The sequence below is a fragment of the Syngnathus scovelli genome, chromosome 10, assembly GCF_024217435.2.
Source record: "Syngnathus scovelli strain Florida chromosome 10, RoL_Ssco_1.2, whole genome shotgun sequence".
Classification (NCBI taxonomy): domain Eukaryota; kingdom Metazoa; phylum Chordata; class Actinopteri; order Syngnathiformes; family Syngnathidae; genus Syngnathus; species Syngnathus scovelli.
In genome coordinates this window covers 11384619-11401502 of record NC_090856.1, presented here as the reverse complement: position 1 = coordinate 11401502, position 16884 = coordinate 11384619, and the positions used below count along the sequence as shown (strand labels likewise).

The 16884-nt window shown below is 47.8% G+C and overlaps 1 protein-coding gene across 2 annotated transcripts; it reads right to left on the bottom strand.

Annotated features, from left to right (window-relative positions):
- Positions 1–305: 305 nt before the first annotated feature.
- On the bottom strand, positions 306–16878 carry zc3h3 (zinc finger CCCH-type containing 3). 2 transcript variants are annotated; one of them, XM_049717048.2, is made up of 13 exons: positions 16695–16878; positions 16170–16290; positions 14028–15318; positions 13634–13800; positions 8632–8770; positions 5706–5869; positions 5361–5433; positions 5097–5249; positions 3808–3877; positions 3170–3301; positions 1163–1317; positions 950–1095; positions 306–695 (listed from the first exon to the last, which is right to left on the bottom strand). In XM_049717048.2, the coding sequence occupies exons 2-13, from the start codon at positions 16213–16215 to the stop codon at positions 664–666; spliced, it is 2568 nt and encodes an 855-aa protein (XP_049573005.1). In that variant the 5' UTR covers positions 16216–16290; positions 16695–16878; the 3' UTR covers positions 306–663. The 2 variants fall into 2 exon arrangements, with proteins under 2 accessions (XP_049573005.1, XP_049573014.1); XM_049717057.2 differs by having other exon boundaries at positions 16727–16878.
- Positions 16879–16884: the final 6 nt, after the last annotated feature.

The following is a 16884-nucleotide window of genomic DNA, read 5'->3' as shown; positions in this document are numbered from 1 at the left end:
TCCCGCTTTCTTCACGTTAGAACCTACCCTCTTCTCTTCAGGTTTTCGAGGGGTTGAGGTCTGGGCACTGAATGGCCATGGGAAGAGCTTGATTCTGCATTTCTCAAATCTTAATCTTTTATAACAATAGTGACTGTGAACTCATTTCAAGGCCTTTCGTACATCTTAACCAGGGATGCCAAGATTTATTGAGGGCACTGTAGAGCTTAATGTGTGATTGTCCAAGCCACTTTCATTATTTTTAGCTAATTCTGTTGTTTGAGTGAGCAAGGCACATGCATTCATATAACAAATGCACAGTAGTATAAAGGACTATCACTTTAATATATCTGAAAATACAGCACACAAAAATAAAATGAATACAATAAAAGCATAACATAAGGTAGCAAAAACCCTGTGAAACGTATTGTGAGCAACTGTGAACATTTCAAGCAGTCGCAAATAAAGAGAGAGCGACATCCGAGTGTGTTCATGAAACGCAAGAAAAATTACAGCCAGCCGCCTTCAAGAACACACAGCACGTTTGCACAAAGAGCGGACATGACAATGACACCTTTTAACACTGAATAACCGCCAAAATGTGCAAAACCTGAGGGCCCACATTGCGTGTTGCAAAACGTCATACAATAACAATATTGTCGGCGCGGCTCGTCTTTTGTCTTCCTACAAGCGAGGTTTTATCTGCAGTTTTTTCTCTGTAAAAGGAAAGAAAAGACGAACACATGTTTAAAGTGAACATGACAATTAAAAGAGTATTTGCAGAACTGAAATGAGTAAAAGTGTGCCAACTCTGAGCGATGACCGATGGAACTGACAGGTATCAAAGCGAGCGCGACAACGACGACGAATGAGGCTTGCGAGTTGATGAGTGTGCTTGTCGTGAGGCAAATCAATCACATCCCCGCTAATGAAAACAAAGCAAAATCCTCGCCTTGAGCGGCTTGGTTACCTTGGACTGCTGCGCTCTTGGCGGGTTCCGCTTCTGCTGGCGCATCGGGCTCCTCTGGAGAGCTGGACAGGGAGATGAAGGAAGGCAGCGCCAGAGTGCTCGTGGAGTCCCGAGAGCCTTGCGCAAGCAGCCCCGACAGGCGAGGCCTGGAAGCAAGAAAACGCTTTGCATGGCAACTCCAGCAACCAAGAGCTGTGCGCGTTCATGACTAACCTGGTGGAGGGCCCGTCGCTTGGCGCGGTCGACGTGCTCAGCTCGCTCACTCTCAGTTTGGCGCGCTGGCGGTGCCGCAATTTACAGCGAGCCCCGCGAGGGCAGGAACCCATCTTGGAGAAGTCCGGACACACCAGCGTGTGCTTCTTTTTGCACTGCAGGGACGCAAACACACGATTGTTGTCGGTCATCCCGGCAACCCATTTCATTACGTTAGGCAAAGATGGCAAAGAAGCGGCATTTACTCAATCACACAAAAAGTGTACATTTGCCTGTTTGTGCTTGTTTGCTGTTGTTATTTTTCCTTTATCTTTAAAATAATGGCAATCAGCAATGAAGTGCGTATCAAGCGAGATGTCACCATTTCTTGGTTTGCTTTCAGGACTTTGCGTGTGAGACGTCAGCAGAGGACAGTCGACAGCGAAAAAGAGAAACATGACGGCGGGGTCGTCTCTTGACTTCTTGATGCCATTTATCACGATCGGTCTCACGAGGAGGAGTAGCGCATGTGACATCATCACGTATGGCAAACGATGTTGCAGAGGCTGGTCTGCAAGCAAGTGAGCGTGTGCGACAGTAATACGGATGTAAATTGGAAGCTTGGTTCTGCGCGAGATATGATCCCTCCCACCTGTCAGAGGAGCTAATTATATTCGGTGGAGGGAGAGTGTTGGCAGAGTTGGGGGGTGGGGGGGATCCCCATATTGATTTTCCAGGCACACAGAGGAGTCTCGCTCCTTTCACTCAGCTGCGAGATCCCGGGCTTTGGCATGACGTGTTCCGACAAATCAAATCTGCCGCCAGTCATGCTTTGACATTTGGTGCACATGTCCAATGAAGGTGTGGTACCATGTCGTTGACCAGCTTGAGCGTGCAACGCAGTAAAGTGTCAGGGCAGTGTTATTTGCTTTCTGTCCCCAGACAAAGCCGTTTGGATGCTATAGGCAAACAGCATCAAGCGCGCCGTTTGGTTCTGATGAGATACAGCGTCCTTGAAAATGTCGGCAAAATGTTGCTGCAATGGACAGAACATCTTCATCCCACACCAAGTTAACAATTTGCCCTTTGATTTAAGGAAGACGGCTGATGTCTCTGGGGTCTACTAGAGAGCTTTCAGCTTGGCAAAAAAAAAAAAAGTCAGCAGATTTAAAGAGTGCGCGGATAGTCACAAAAGAAGCACGTCAAAGGGTGCGAAGAAAATGGAGGACAGTCGAAATACTACGACGACGTGCATTTGCATTAAGACAAGAAGGCATTAAGTCAACGATAGCAGATGACAACTCTACAGAATGAAAGCATCAAGGAGCATCCAAGGCCCAGCACAATATGGCTAGCGGGCATCCTCAGAAGAAAACGAAGCTTCAAAAGCACGTCTTAAGCAAACGGGGCTATACGGAGCAACAAAAGCATCACAGAGAGCTGCCTACATTACGGAAAGATGCAGCGTGCATGCATGCACGCATGCATGCACGCACGGCCGCACGCACGAGACAAACCCCAATGAGGAGTGATGTCGGCAAGGGGGAGGGGTGGCTGCGAGGAGATGCCGTACTGTACGGCGGGCTGGCCCGGTGTGCCGTCCTCAGCAGTTTTCACTTCTATAATTACTGCCTGCTATCCATCACGGACGCACACATACACACACGCGCGGTGAAGAGCACACAGCTAAGCACATCAGCGAGAAAAGAAAAGACAAACCATAAGACCACTCGTGTGTGTTCAAGTTTCAGTCGCTTTCAAATACATGTGCTTGTGTGTGTGTGTGTGTGTGTGTGTGTGTGTGTGTGTGTGTGTGTGTGTGCGTGCGTGCGTGCGTGCGTGCGTGCGTGCGTGCGTGTGTGCGTGTGTGTTTGGAAGCTTTCTAAACTGGAGCAAAATGTGGTGAGCGTTCAGAAGCTTTCAAGAAGCAGCGTTATCTGACCCCAGTTAGCAAAACTGGCTTTTTGGGGCAGATAGGAGACAAGGTGCTCTTGGTCTTGATGTGTGGCGGTGATGTTTGGCCTTTACCTTTTCTCCTTGCGGGCAGTAGCCTTTGACAAAGTCTTCACAAACTTTTGCCTTGTGGGAAACGTAGACGTGACTGTAAGGACACTCACTGTTGTTGCAGATTCCCTTCAGGAAGTACGAGCAAACTGGCATCTGCAGATGGAGGCCAAAAACCAACAGTTTTTTTCCAATTCATAATTCAGTTTCAAAATGCAAGCATGAAATCAGAGAGGAAGGCTGATGGGAAAAGAATGAGGGGTGCGGATCACTCTGACAAGCTGCTACACGAGTTTGTCAACAGGTGGAGGCTTTTTGGCCCGCCCGGCACAGAAGCTGCCGATTGGCTAGGCCGAGCAGCTGAATGAGCTTCGTTGCGGCCGACGGCGGGAAGCTCAAGTGAGCGTGCGTCGTGACGCCACGTGTGCGCGCTTGTCTAAATATATCGCTCAGCGTAAGGCGCTCGCTGGGGGTTGGCCGACTGCACGGTGTGGGTGGGGTCGCCCGTCAACTACGCCACACCTCAACCGTCTCATCGTACTTTTAGGCACAGCGGATGGTGCAGGGGGGCGTGGCAACTGTATTCGCGAGAGCGTGCTGGCGGGTGGGGTTGTGGCTCACGTGTGTTTGCAAGGGCCGGCGGCGCATCTGATGTATTTTACCTTCTCCTTGGCGACCTTATGAGAAAACGGACACGCTCCATCCGCCTGTTTACACGTCCCACGGAGAAATCTGTACGGGGGAAACACAACAAGAAGCGGATTTTTTAGGAGCACATATTTGTACAAATTATATATACAAATTTTATGTCTATATACTAATTCAAATATATATAATCCGTACGAGGGAAAGATCAAACACAATCAAGAATCGGATTTTTTATGTGCACCGTATATATACCGTATTTTTCAGACTATAAGTTGCGGGTTTTTTTCATAGTTTGGGTGGGGGGGTGACTTATACTCAGGAGCGACTTATATGTGAAATTATTCACAAATTTTTACTTGATCATTAACACATTATTTACTAGTATAGTTGATCACTTCACATGTTATAGTCACTTTAAACCGCATGAGGGCACACTATGGCTGTGGAATAATTGGAGCCTCACTGACAATGAATTCCATTCACTGACTTCCGGAGTCAGGAGATTTAATGATTTGGAGTGACACAGATGGTTCCATAAAGTCGTTATTTATGTTATAGTTTTTTGACATATAGTTCATTTAGAGTAGCAACGTGTATGTTGTTGGACTTCAGTAGTTTCCGATTGTCTAGTGAGGCCGTGAAGGGGGGAGGGGATCCAGAGCGCTTGCTTGGAGCACACACATATGTTGAGCTCTTGTTTTAGTGAAATAAAGAGCCGGTTACCAAACCCACGTCTTGCCTGGTACTTTGGTAACGCTACAATATAGTTATGTACGTAGATCTGTGGAATAATTGGAGCCACAACTGACGACGAGGCTGACGACGAGGCTTACGTCAGCAGCACACGTAGGTCCGGAGTTAACAGCTGATTTTTTTTTGTTGGGTTTTTTTTGACACAGAGGATGAATATTCCGATGGATTTAATGATTTGGAGTGACACAATGATTTGGAGTGACACAGATGGTTCGTTAAAATTGTTGTTTATATTACATTTATTTGATATATATAGTCTGACGTCAGCGGCGCACGTAGATCCGGCGTCAACAGGTTTTTTTGTTTTCGTCTATTTTAAGTGACACAAGACAAAGATTCCGATGGATTTAATGATTTTGAGTCACACGGATGGTTCGATAAAATTGTTTATATTACATTTAATTGATATATCTAGTCCGATGTCAGCGGCACACCTCGTTCCGGAGTCAACAGCTGTTTTTGTTTGCTGGCCCAAAGCTCACGGGTCGACTATTCGGCTTGGCTTGAAGGATGAGCGTCCTTCTCACATGGCAAAGTTTAAATTTGTCACCTGGTGCAAACGGCAACTTTGTCCGGGTCATGGATGAAGGGGCAGCTGCCACCCCTGTTGCACTTGCCAAAGCGGTTGTAGTACATGCAGAACTCCCTCTGCTTCTTTTGACGAGCTTGTCTGATGATGGCCAGACTGCGCTGGACCGCGCGGCTGGGAGGCAAAAACAAAATGAATCCAACATTTTGTTGTACAAGATAAAATTCCTCTGCTGATCCAGTGGATGACATACTTCGGTGGCATTCAAATGTCAGATGTGCCTACCTGGCAAGATGACGAGGACTGTACGGGTGAGCGGGAGCAGAATTGACAGAAGACACTTGGGAAAAGCTTCTTTCTAAATTTGGAGGGGGAAAGTGCTTGACTGAGAATAACAGTAACAATCACAACAATTGGTTCAGTTTACCGAAGAATTCAAGTGCTGGAGGAAAAAAATACTGAAGACAAAACACATTAAAAAGCCAGAATTTATCTCCCAAACACCTCCAAGTGGACTCCAATTCAGAGCCCAATTAAGTCAACCTTTGGTTAGCAGCAAAAGAAGCAAAGCCTCACTTAGTGAAGCAAAGTGAGTCGTCAGCAGGTAAACAACACACTGATGGAAACTACCCGTCGGGTCGCCGGATATGTTGTGACAGCCCGTCCGGGACAACTTATTGGCAGAGACTTGGTAAAGATGACCGCGAATCCAACACATGCCCGACCGCGTCCAGTGGTGAGCGGCTGGCGGGTATCGGGTGAGAGACGATCTCTGACGACTTTGGAGGAAACTCCTGTAGGGCAAAAAAAAAAAAAAAAATTGTCGAAGAAGAAGCACAATCCTGCTAACCCAAAAAATGGAAGTTGTGACTGCAAAGAAGCATTGACGCTGAAACGGATAATTAAAATCGTTTCCCATCTTCACTAACTCGTGGACATTTGAATGTTGGCTGCAGTCACTTTGACCTCTCACATGCTTACTAAATTATTTCATTTGATTTTGGATGAGTGAAAACAAGAAGAATGCTGGACTTCTGTCCTCATCCACTTTTGCAAGTGGCAGTTTGGGGCCACAATCCCCTCCTGTCTTGTCACGTTTGCTCTCCAACACAGCGCTGTGCCTCTGAGACGCTTTGGTGTGTCACAGCACTCTGTTGAATTGCTCCTCTAATCGAAAGCCGGATGGCTGTGTGGAAATGGAAAGAATTGAAACCAGGAAAGGAGCAAATTAATGAGATAATAGGCAAGGCAGGGGGCAGAGCGCTGAGGTGGCCCGTACACTCCGAAGCACAGAGACCACCCAGCGCACACGCACACACACGCACAAACATACACACTGCGCAACAGGCCTCCAAACACAGCCCATTCATTGCCCATTGAGTCCCACTGCACCTTCTCGAGTACGCGGAAGCCGGCAGCAAGTAGAAGGCTGCACAGCAGGGTGGGGGAGGAGGAGCGGTGCAGGGGTTATAGCGATAAATTGCACTGTCCTGTCACTTCTATTTGGGGTGGGCCGCTGCCGCGCAGTGTGCTGCTGGAGGTAATTTGCTGCCGTATTTCAGATGGGCTGGAAATGGCTTTGGAGCGAGAGTTCACGCCTCCCATTACAGACCGACGAGAGTTGCGCTGAACACGCACGCAGCATGTGTTTAGAGGGTGGATAGGAAGCCACCACGATGCCGCACCTGAGGACGAATGGATTGAGTGGCCGGTGCAAAGACTTAGCCAGACAGCGAAGCATAAATCTACGGCACGGCCGCTGATGTTAGGAGACGTAATTGAGGATAATGCTGAAGTGGGGACGTTTAAACGGGCAGCCCGGGGGAGCTACCAAATCGGTGGGTTAATGGGGAGATGACATGATCCGTTAACACGGATGGCCGTTGACCTTAACACAGTGTGCTCACATCAAGTTCGGGCCCGGCAAGATTGTGCTGGCGCTTTTTTTGTTGCTGCTGCTTGGTTTCACTGGCACGATGAACAAGGGCAACGTGGCTTTTGCCCTCGCTGCCGGGATCCACTTTTGTCATTCTGTTTGCATTTCTTGTGACAGTCTCGGTTCTGGGGACGGACAATTTTGTTGCTTTTGGCGCAGCGCAAATGAAACGGACTTGACTCGTGCGTCACATGGCCAAAGCTCATCCCAGAGGCAATTTCACCCGGGTCACTTTGGCCTGTCCTTGACCTTCAACAGGGATATCTGTTATCAGAGACCCTCTGGGTTTCCACACTGCGCAAATCCTCAGCCGTCCGACAGCTAACTTGTTTTAGGGGAATATCTATAAGGTCAGAAGAATAAACTGCTTACAAATGAATCAAGCGCCATGGTTTGAAAATATAAGCTCCCCACAATGGTATGCAATAGAAACGTTTCGGAGAGGATTTTGCTTACAGTTTGAGACAGTTGTACAAAATCCTCCTCTGGGAAACAATTCCACGTGAACAGAAGCACAGCATCTGTATGAGCCGATAGTGTGAGAATGAGGAACGTGCTAAGCAATGAGCAGATGAAGGACGGCCAAGACGAGGGAAACCTTTTTGGCTTTACGGTCCGGCTCTTGCGATCGATCGTCGAGCACTAAAGGAGATGAGCGGCTGGACAGCGGGCACGCACGTGCGCCTCCAAAATGTCGACAATCGGTCTCTTCCTGCAGCACGAGCGCGACAGCGTACGTTTTCGAGTAAACACACGCCAAAAATGGGCAAAAATAAATCATGACTGGAAAAAAAATGATTTTGGCAAAGCTCGCGTTTAGAGTTGAAAAAGAGCAAGGGTTCAAATTAACATGAAAGGAGGAGCAGGAGAAATGACGACGGTGTAAGCAGCAAAATTGTGGGACTGGTGTCAAGCCATATAAAATGGCAACATTGTCAACATATTTCTCACTTGGTTGCATGCTAATAATGGTACACGCGCATCGGAAAGGCCAACGCTCAAGTTCCTCTTGTTGAGGATTTTGGATTGACCGCAAAAACACAAGAGCTTGATCATTTGAATGCGATTGTGCTTTATTCGTGTTCTGTTCAGGAGGGAAAAACGGAAAAAGGTCTCCGAGATACGCATTAAAGAGCAGCAAGCGAGCGAGTTAGGGGAGAGATACGAGCACCCGCTGGACCTCGGTGCTTTCCTTGGCTATCTCACGCCACGCTTTTCTCCTCAGAGCTGTATTTCACAGGTCGTCAAGGGGCCACGATTGAAAATGCTTCCATCAATCAATATTTAGTGCTGAGGCTAAACGAATGCTGGAGCCACATTTTTGGGTCATACAAATGAAGCGGCCACTAGTCCGTCGGCAAACACACACAGAGAAGAGAAAGGGACAGGAACGCTCTGCGGCAAAATACATCATCAGAATGACAAAAGTCTGCCGCTGCGTGTGTCTCTCTCCTTGGGCGAGGAGCAACTGACGAGAGGAGTCGCAATGCTTGGTTCTCTGAGTTATCTACGCTGTCAAAACGAGCAAAATCAATTTATGAGCGCATGCTGCATTTGACTGAAACATACACGAAGCCAAGCTAAACCATGGCGGGACTTGCTGACGTGTGCATGGATTACCTGGCGGACTGGATTTTCTTGGCTCTCCAGGAGAGGCTCGGCTGGTAAGCCACATTGGAGCCCGGGTGGCCCAGAATCTTGTACTGTGCTCTGCAAATCCTCTGCCAGGCAGGAGCGCGGTGGGAGGAAAAGGCCGTACCTGCAGAAGACGAGGAGTGTGGAGAGGGCTTTTCAAAAAAAAAAAAAAAAAAAAAAAAGGACAGGCTGCAATGTACAACGTGGACACACGTTATACACGTTAAATGGGATCCCCTCTGGACAAGCAACCAGATCATGCTCTGAAGATAGGGCAACAGAGGCGCAACGGGGACAAGTCCGTTCAGAACCATCAACGGGACAAAAAGGTTCATTTTTCACCTATGCAATGCGTCTTACACGTTTGGCTAGCCCAGTAATAACTACATTCAAATGCTTTTCTTGTGGGAGGGAAATAACTGGTCATATTTTAGGGGTGTAATAAACATTGCGGCAACAATCAAGCCGTTTGCTATCACTAAAAACAATTCAACGGATGCTTGTGAGATTTGCCCTACACTCTCTTCCACTTCTATCAACTTTGGCAGCCAATTGACTAGAAAGACAAGCGGGGGTGGGGGGATTGGGGGGTAATACAGGCTTTATGTGTCCTGTGAGGAGCTCATTTCATTCCCATTTGTAAGGATGGTTGCAATTCTAATTAACCTCTTATATCAAAGCGCGTTCATCAGGCTCAAAGTTGCAAACAATAAAACAATACGACTATTTTCACTTCCACACCATCCAGCAATTCTTCGCACTCCTCCGGGCGCACCTTACATTTGCCAGCTGGGATTTTAACACAATAAATTCCTTTGATTATTGATATGAACTGTCTGTTGCTATGTGTTGCTTCAGCATTTGTGTGTCAATATCGGTTAGTTGCAGGACGATCACTCATTCAGCATCATGCTAATTTTGCACGAAGCTAACATTTTGCGTTGACGGCTAACATTCGCGCTGGCGATTACAACGAAAATGTTTCTCCGCCTAATTGTGCAGCCTTACTGAGAGCTTAAATTGTGCTTGACATCAAAGAAGACGTGTCCCAAACACGAACCCAACGGAGGAACTACAGAGGCTTCGCAAGACAAGCTGACCTAAGCACGCCCATGTGGCCGACGAGTAAGCCTGGCTTTCCGGACTTAACTGTGAGAGCGAGCCATTAGTCTTTGAATCCTCCATGATGTTTCAAATCCCCCCAGCCCAGCCCAGACCAGCCTGCCATACCTGCCTGCAAATTTCAGGCTCCATCAGTGTCAGGTTGCTCCTTCCCTAATGGATACTAAATCTTCTTATTGGCGGCGCCTGTCCCCGCTGCCGCGCCATCGTGTCGTTCCCTGGGGTTCATCTTCTGACTCCCACTGCTTTGGTGCGCTTATACAAGACAGCCATGCCATGATTGAACAAGGGTGCTGGCACAATTTAATAACTTGGTCTAAGCCTGCATCGCTACTGACATGATCCGCCCATGTTTGACACGCAACCTTCCAATGCAAACATGGCTTGTGCGCCTCAAGCCGCATTCCATTGCATTGCAGCCACTTCAACATTTGCATAATTGCGCTCCCTCAGTCAGTCTCCTGCAAGCCCGTGACATTTTCAAACGGCAATGTTAATGATGATATGTCGACACAGCAAAGGCTAATGGCTGCCCCCCCCCCCCCCCCCCCGTACATGCTATCAGTTGCTGCAAGCATGCAGGGCAATGATGTCATGGCAAAGAGGATGGTGGGCAGGGGGCCGTGGCTTCGTCTATCGTCGCTGCGGAGCCATCATCTGTAAGCTATACCGCTTGACCCGTGGCAGGGGTGTCAAACTCGTTTCGGGCCCGAGCTGCATGCTCGTTAAGCTTGCCGTCAGGGGGCCCGGCCTCTCGCAACAGTGAAACTGTATCAACGTACATGCTTCCAAAGCAAAACAACACTTGCGTATGCAGCTTGCTTTTACAGGTTGCTCCACACAAAGTGGCGATTGAACACGGACGGACTCTAATCATCAACACTGAAAAGACAACCAAAGGAAGACCGTTTCTTTGGCACCGACCTTGACCCTTATGTCAACCCCGAGGGCGAATAAAAGTACAGATCGCGACCACGTCAGGTTGCGATTTGCTCCCAGGACGCGTTTGTCACTCACTGTCGTTGGGTCAACCGGATGAACATGCCTGTCAATCAGCCAATGCCGTCAGAGAGCGACAGCCTGGGGCTTTGTCCACTTAAGGGGCCCCGTGGCCACGTAGGGACGCACATGCGAAAGAACCTTTGCCGAGCGTGAAAGAGGCAATTCAAGGTGAAGCTCTGAAGGCAAACAAGACTGCAGGGATTGATTTTTTCCCCCTCAACAAAACTTGCTGAGACTCCTCGAGACTCCACTGCAGCAGTGGCAGAAAGGGGAGGAGGAAATAAATAAAAGAATGAATAAAAATTCAAACACACAAACAAAAAAGATGGCAATTCAAAAAAGAGGTGTGCCAGATAGGATGTAAAATCACACACACGTGTATTTGGTACATATTCTGTACGTACAGTAAATACGTATGTATAGGGTTGGAACATGATATTTAGATTTTTTAAATTTGTGAAACCTAATGAGACAAACAGGTGTTCTTGTGAAATGTTTGTATCCTCCATAAAAAAAGAAAGAAAGTGCGAAGCACAGATGTAGCTGCACGGTTTCAAATTCCAGCAGGAGTCGGGTTCTGGTTGCGAATGCCACCGCGGTTTTGCATTCGTCGTGGTGCTAATTCTTTTCGGGCAGTGAGTGATGGAGCCTGGTCAGCTGGTCAGACGCTTCCCTCCACACAGAATGCCAGAAATGGCAGTTGTGGTATGGAGACCCCCCAAAAAAAAAAAAAATGTTGCAAAGTGGGGCACAAAGTGTGATTTGAAGCTTGAACATGAGACTTTTGCGCTAGTTGCACCAGTTGCCTGTGGGCCCGAGTGGGGGAGGCCGCGGCTCAACGACACGCTGCCGTGGGCTTTTCATACGGCACCGCATTTGTTGAGGTGAAAGTGAGGGCGGAAATGCCAAAGGTTAATGGCGAGAAAGTGGGATGACAGCAAGATGAAGGAAGGAGAGCCAGAGTCTCTTGCTGGTGACGCTAATTTGGATTGGAGAGGGGGCCCGGGGAGTTTCTCCTCAAGACCAAAGAGGAAATTCAAAGCAACAAGCTCAGGCACACGGTCACCTTCTTTCTTCAACACGTTTCCCCTTCTACACTAAAGTCTAGTGGAAATGTTTGCTCCAAGTTTTGGAGTCTTCCACCCGCGAGGCCGTTTTCTTCATGAGCCCAGGCCTGATGGCCTGCCCGCATGCCTGCCCGCCTGCCCTTCTTTGATGCGCCGTTGCCACTGAGCCTCGCTTGGTTCCAAGTGTAGCTGCCCGGCTCTAATTGGTCCCTTTGGGCCCGGCAGCAGCTGAGGAGAACGCAGACCACGAGCAGGAGAGCGGGGCATCTGCTTTGAGCCCAGACATGCGCGCAACATGAACGGACTGGATCCTTCAAGGTCCTTCAAAGTCTTCTTAGGTCTTGTTGGCACGACGGAGGCGGCATCGAATTTGAGAGGACCACGTTCCATGCCTTCATCGTCCGGGCAAGGTGGTCGCTGCGATCCCAACGCCATCAACGGGCACACCTTCCTCGTTCGTGTTTCATTTTCCAGAAAATCCGTCAGGAACTAAAACTACCTCAAAAAGGTCTTTGGTGTGATATTATGTGGAAATAGTGAACGGAGAAGCGCTAAACTAAGGATAAAGGGGAAGCAGCTGGAAGGAGTTTCAAAGGTCATCCAATGGCCCCTAAAATCCCTCTCAGGGATCAGCTGTTTTCGTACGCAGCTTTCGTAGGTCGTCTCAGTTCGCGTAATTTAAGGGCAGTAACAAGCCCACCTTGACTTGCTACAACTTGAAGTGCTGACGTCAGCGTATGTGCAGTATACTTTTGAAAACAAACAAAAGCACAACAAGTTGAGTGGAAAAGCAAAAGGCAGCCGAGAAGCAAAGCTGCCGTCGCTCGCAAGTGAGCGCTCATCAGGTCGCTTGTAATGGGCACATCTGCGGGTGCTCTGCTCGTCGTCATTAGTAATTCAATTTGCTCTTTATTAGCCGCGCTTATCAAAGACACAGACAGCAAGCGGCAGCTTCCCGCACTCCATCTTCCTCTTCGCTCACGCCGCCGCCACCTTTCGCCCATCTTCAAGTGGGAACGTGCCGTCTTTAATTAGAGATGCGTGCACTCCTGCCCGCCGCAGACTCATTAGGTTCTGCGTGTGGCGGAAAGCGAGCCTGAAAGAGAACCATGGAGGGACCGCGGGACGGATAAAGTCGGATTAAGGAATCAGCGATAAGACGGCCAGCCGGCGGGACAAATCAAGCTTAATGTTAATCGTGATGGCTTTTTTAATGTCTTGCGAATCCACCAAGTGTGGAAAACGATGGTGAGGCGGGCGGGCGGGCAGGGTACGTGCGGATTGACCGCAGGCTGGCGGGGGCAACAGGATGGGGGATGGGACTGTAAAAACAATGATTGCTTTCAATTAGGGCCAGCCTATATTCTCCAGTTCGTTAAAACAATCCAATTTGCAAAATGATAATTATGCATGAGCTGCTTTTTATCTGGTCGCAGCAAGACACGATAGCAGCAGCAGCGGAGCCAAGTGCCTTGACAGCCCTCTGCAAATTATCTGCTATCTGCACTTCAAGTGGGCAATCATTCAGCTCTCTCCTTCCTCTTAGCAGTGCTGACATTATGCAGCACCTGCTGCCTCCTACTGGACACAAGCAAAGCTGTAATAGCTTCAAGACAGAGCACTGGCCGCTGCTGCTTGACGATCGTTGCTGACATGTTTTGACTCAACTCGTTTGTCTTCATAACGAAAGAATGACGGAAGCCATTTTCATCCATTGGTCAATGGAAAAGTCAAAGGCGTTCAGAGCCGCCTACTTCAGTTCCGAGAAAACGGGGGTGGACGAGCGATCGTCTTACTTGCTCTCGATGAAGTCGGAGAGAGTCGTCTCAACTTGTGTCTCCCAAAGGAGACAAGTTCCCTGCCGGACGTCCTCCTGGTAGGTGAGGGCGCGTGGCCCCCCGCAGAGTCCTTGGCGGCCAATGAGAGGCCTCCCCTCGGTGAGCCGCTTCCGCTTGGACTGGAGCTGAGGAAAACACAATCAAAGTCAAATCAGTGAAGACGTCAATTGCTTTGAAAATGTTGCTGATCAAATGAGTTGGAATGCGAACATGGCCACATCCTCAGTTAGGAGATTTCTATCTCTAGATATCTCGTGCTAAAATACATTGTTGTTTTTTGGGACGAATTGTGCTTAATATCTCTGGGCTTTGTAGACTTCTTCCTTTATTAATTTTAATGGCCACAACTTACCCATTAACCGACTTGCGAATGATCTTCATCCTGCTGCGAAGCTTGAATGAGTTGAGAGACGAGTGGATGGAGACGCCATGGCCCAAGTGAGAATAAAGTGGGCCCTTTTTTGCTCCTCTGTGATGTTTCTCTGCCAGCCAGACAAAAGTAGACCTGCGAAGGGCTTCCGCTCTTGCACCTGCAACTGGAGACCTGGCAACGGCCGCCTTCCAGTGGTACCTACTGGACGAGAAACTTGTAGAAGAAGCCGCACATCCCCTTTTCAATTTTGTCGTGGTGAAGGAGCCTGATTTGAGTTTCTTGATGGCTTCTCCCTTTTCCAGAGCTCTCTGATCACCGCTCAGAGTTTTGGGAGACGTTGACTTTCTCAAAGTCTTTGCTTGGAGCCCAGTAGAAGAGGAGACCCATTTGTACTTGGAGGCCCTGGGGACTGCGGCGACCGGATTCTGCTTGCGTGCCTTTTTGGCGGGGATTCGCTTGGTGAGCGGGGACGCGAGGGAGCTTGCGCCTAAAAGGGAAGCTTTCGCACTGCTCGTTGAGTCCACATCTTGGTTTGCTTGCGAGTAAACGGAGCCACTTGGTTGGCTTTGGAAACTCTGGTTCTTAACCCAAGTGAACTTGGATTTTGTTTGCCCGCCTGTGGCCTGCCTGGATCGAGGCAAAGGCTGCTCTCGGAAAGCTTGTTGTGGCACCTTGGAAGGTGATGAGCTCTCGCCTTGGCCAACCTGTTGTTGGCAGTCTGGCCGTTGGGTCTCAATGACGTCGGCTTGACTGTTGAGAATAGGTTGATTCTGGAACCGGGCTGGGTCAGCCCTGGCTTTTGGGCCAGGCGGTACAACACTTTGTTTGACCAGCCCTTGCTGTTGGGTACTTTGTACTAACAGGACTGATGGAGGTACGGCTACCGTTGTTTTACAGCCCCCTCTTCTTTCTGTGGCAACATTTTCAATTCCTGCGTTCAGAGTTTCTTTTTGTCCTTTTTTCTTGTGTGGCGCCATTTTTGATGATGCAGTGGGAGGCTTGGACGCATCACTTTTTTCACTGGGTAGCGAGGGACCGTGAGCCTCAACGTGAATGTCTGAATGGTGTTCTGGGCTGGAGGTGGAGACGGTGGACATGGGGCTCCTATTTTTGCGAGAGTAAGTCTCCCACCAGCTACCGTGGCTGGAACGAGCATATAAACCATGTGGATGTGTGACAGATGAACTTTGGAATCTGCCTCTGGATGTTGTTGCCGCCTCTGGAAGCCTTGGCGTGTTGCCATGGACACCCTTATGCTTATCAATGAGATCTAAAATTTGGAGAACATAAACAAATCCACATGAAAACACTTGACAGCATGAAGAAGACTATTAGCTGCTATTTTGCTTTGTTTCCTCTCTCTTGCAGTTCCCACTAATCTACATCATTTCCAGTCCAACACATGTGAGGTAGCTAAGATTAAATGTCAAGTCAAGTCAAGTTTATTTGTATAGCCCTAAATCACAAGCAGTCTCAAAGTGCTTCACATAGACAAAAATTGACAATTATTATTCAATTATGCCAAATTTGTATCCCCCCCCCCCCTTGTGAGTGTTCTAATACAGTGATGCCTTGAGATACAAGTTGGATTCGTTCCGTGACCACCCTTGTCACTCAAAACGCTTGTATCTCAAACCGTCTGTACCCATTGAAATAAATGGAAATGCCATTTATCCATTCCTGCTTGTATCGAGCTTTAAAATACATAAAAACTTAAATTCTGTTGACTAGAACATTGTCATTATTTTGGTGCCAAAGTATCGAGCTTTAAAATACATCGAAACCCTGATTGTGTGGACTAGAACATTGTCATTAATTGAGTGCCAATGTCCGATGTGTTCACTTGGATCATCACAGCTTCGCTGCATCTCGGTTCAAACCAGCGGCAGCGAAATGGAACAGTTTATCAGCCTTTCGTTGTAATGCGTTAAGATTAAACCTCAGAAAAACATTGACAGCTTCATAAATAGCCAGCTAACGTTGATGAATTTCACTGAGGAAAGTGCGATTGAGCGAAACTGGAGTATGAGTGCGTAAAACAGCAAACAATTAGACGGGGAAACAAAGCTGTGATCCAGAGTGACTGTCACGGAATAAACACATTACCACAAACATACGTACTTTGTAGAAGATCAATTTGCCGTTTCAACGACTCACGCTGCTCCATGTTTATATCGCTTGTTTCTTCTTCCTGTGATTACGGTGCTTTCCAACCACATTGTCGCTGTGTGAGCCCCCTCTTCTGTTTCGGAAGATGAAAGGGAAAAAACAAGTGCAAAAAAAAGAACATTAATGTTTATTTGTAGTGTTTATACTGAGGGGAAAAGCCGAAAGGAAAAGAAGATATTGTTTTCGTATTCAATAGCGTTGACGAATACACGTGTTACTTATTTAGTCAAAATTATGTTATTGGCCAATACTTTAAAGTGCACATTCGTTTTATATTTTTGTCTATTTGACATCAATGCTCCGAGTAAAAAAGTTACTCGACAATTATTCTATACTTTTTTCACTTAGTACTTTAACACAGTTCATTTTTGGAGGAGCACTACTTCTAACTGTTGCTTGAGTCAGCCCATCAATTCTGTCAAAGTCTTAACTTCACTGGGGTGGCGAATCTTATTTTTCAAAAGTCACAGTACGTACTCATAGTTGAGAACAATTTTGGGTTAATCTACCGATCTCTTTCACAAAATGAAGATGTGGCGGGCGTGATGTAGTGTATGCCCCTTCACAATCTTCACGTCCCTGTATTGGCAGAGTTGCTTCAAGTAACAGAGTTGATCATATTTCATTAGCATTTATTCCGATGAGCACAATGCTCAAAGTGGGATGC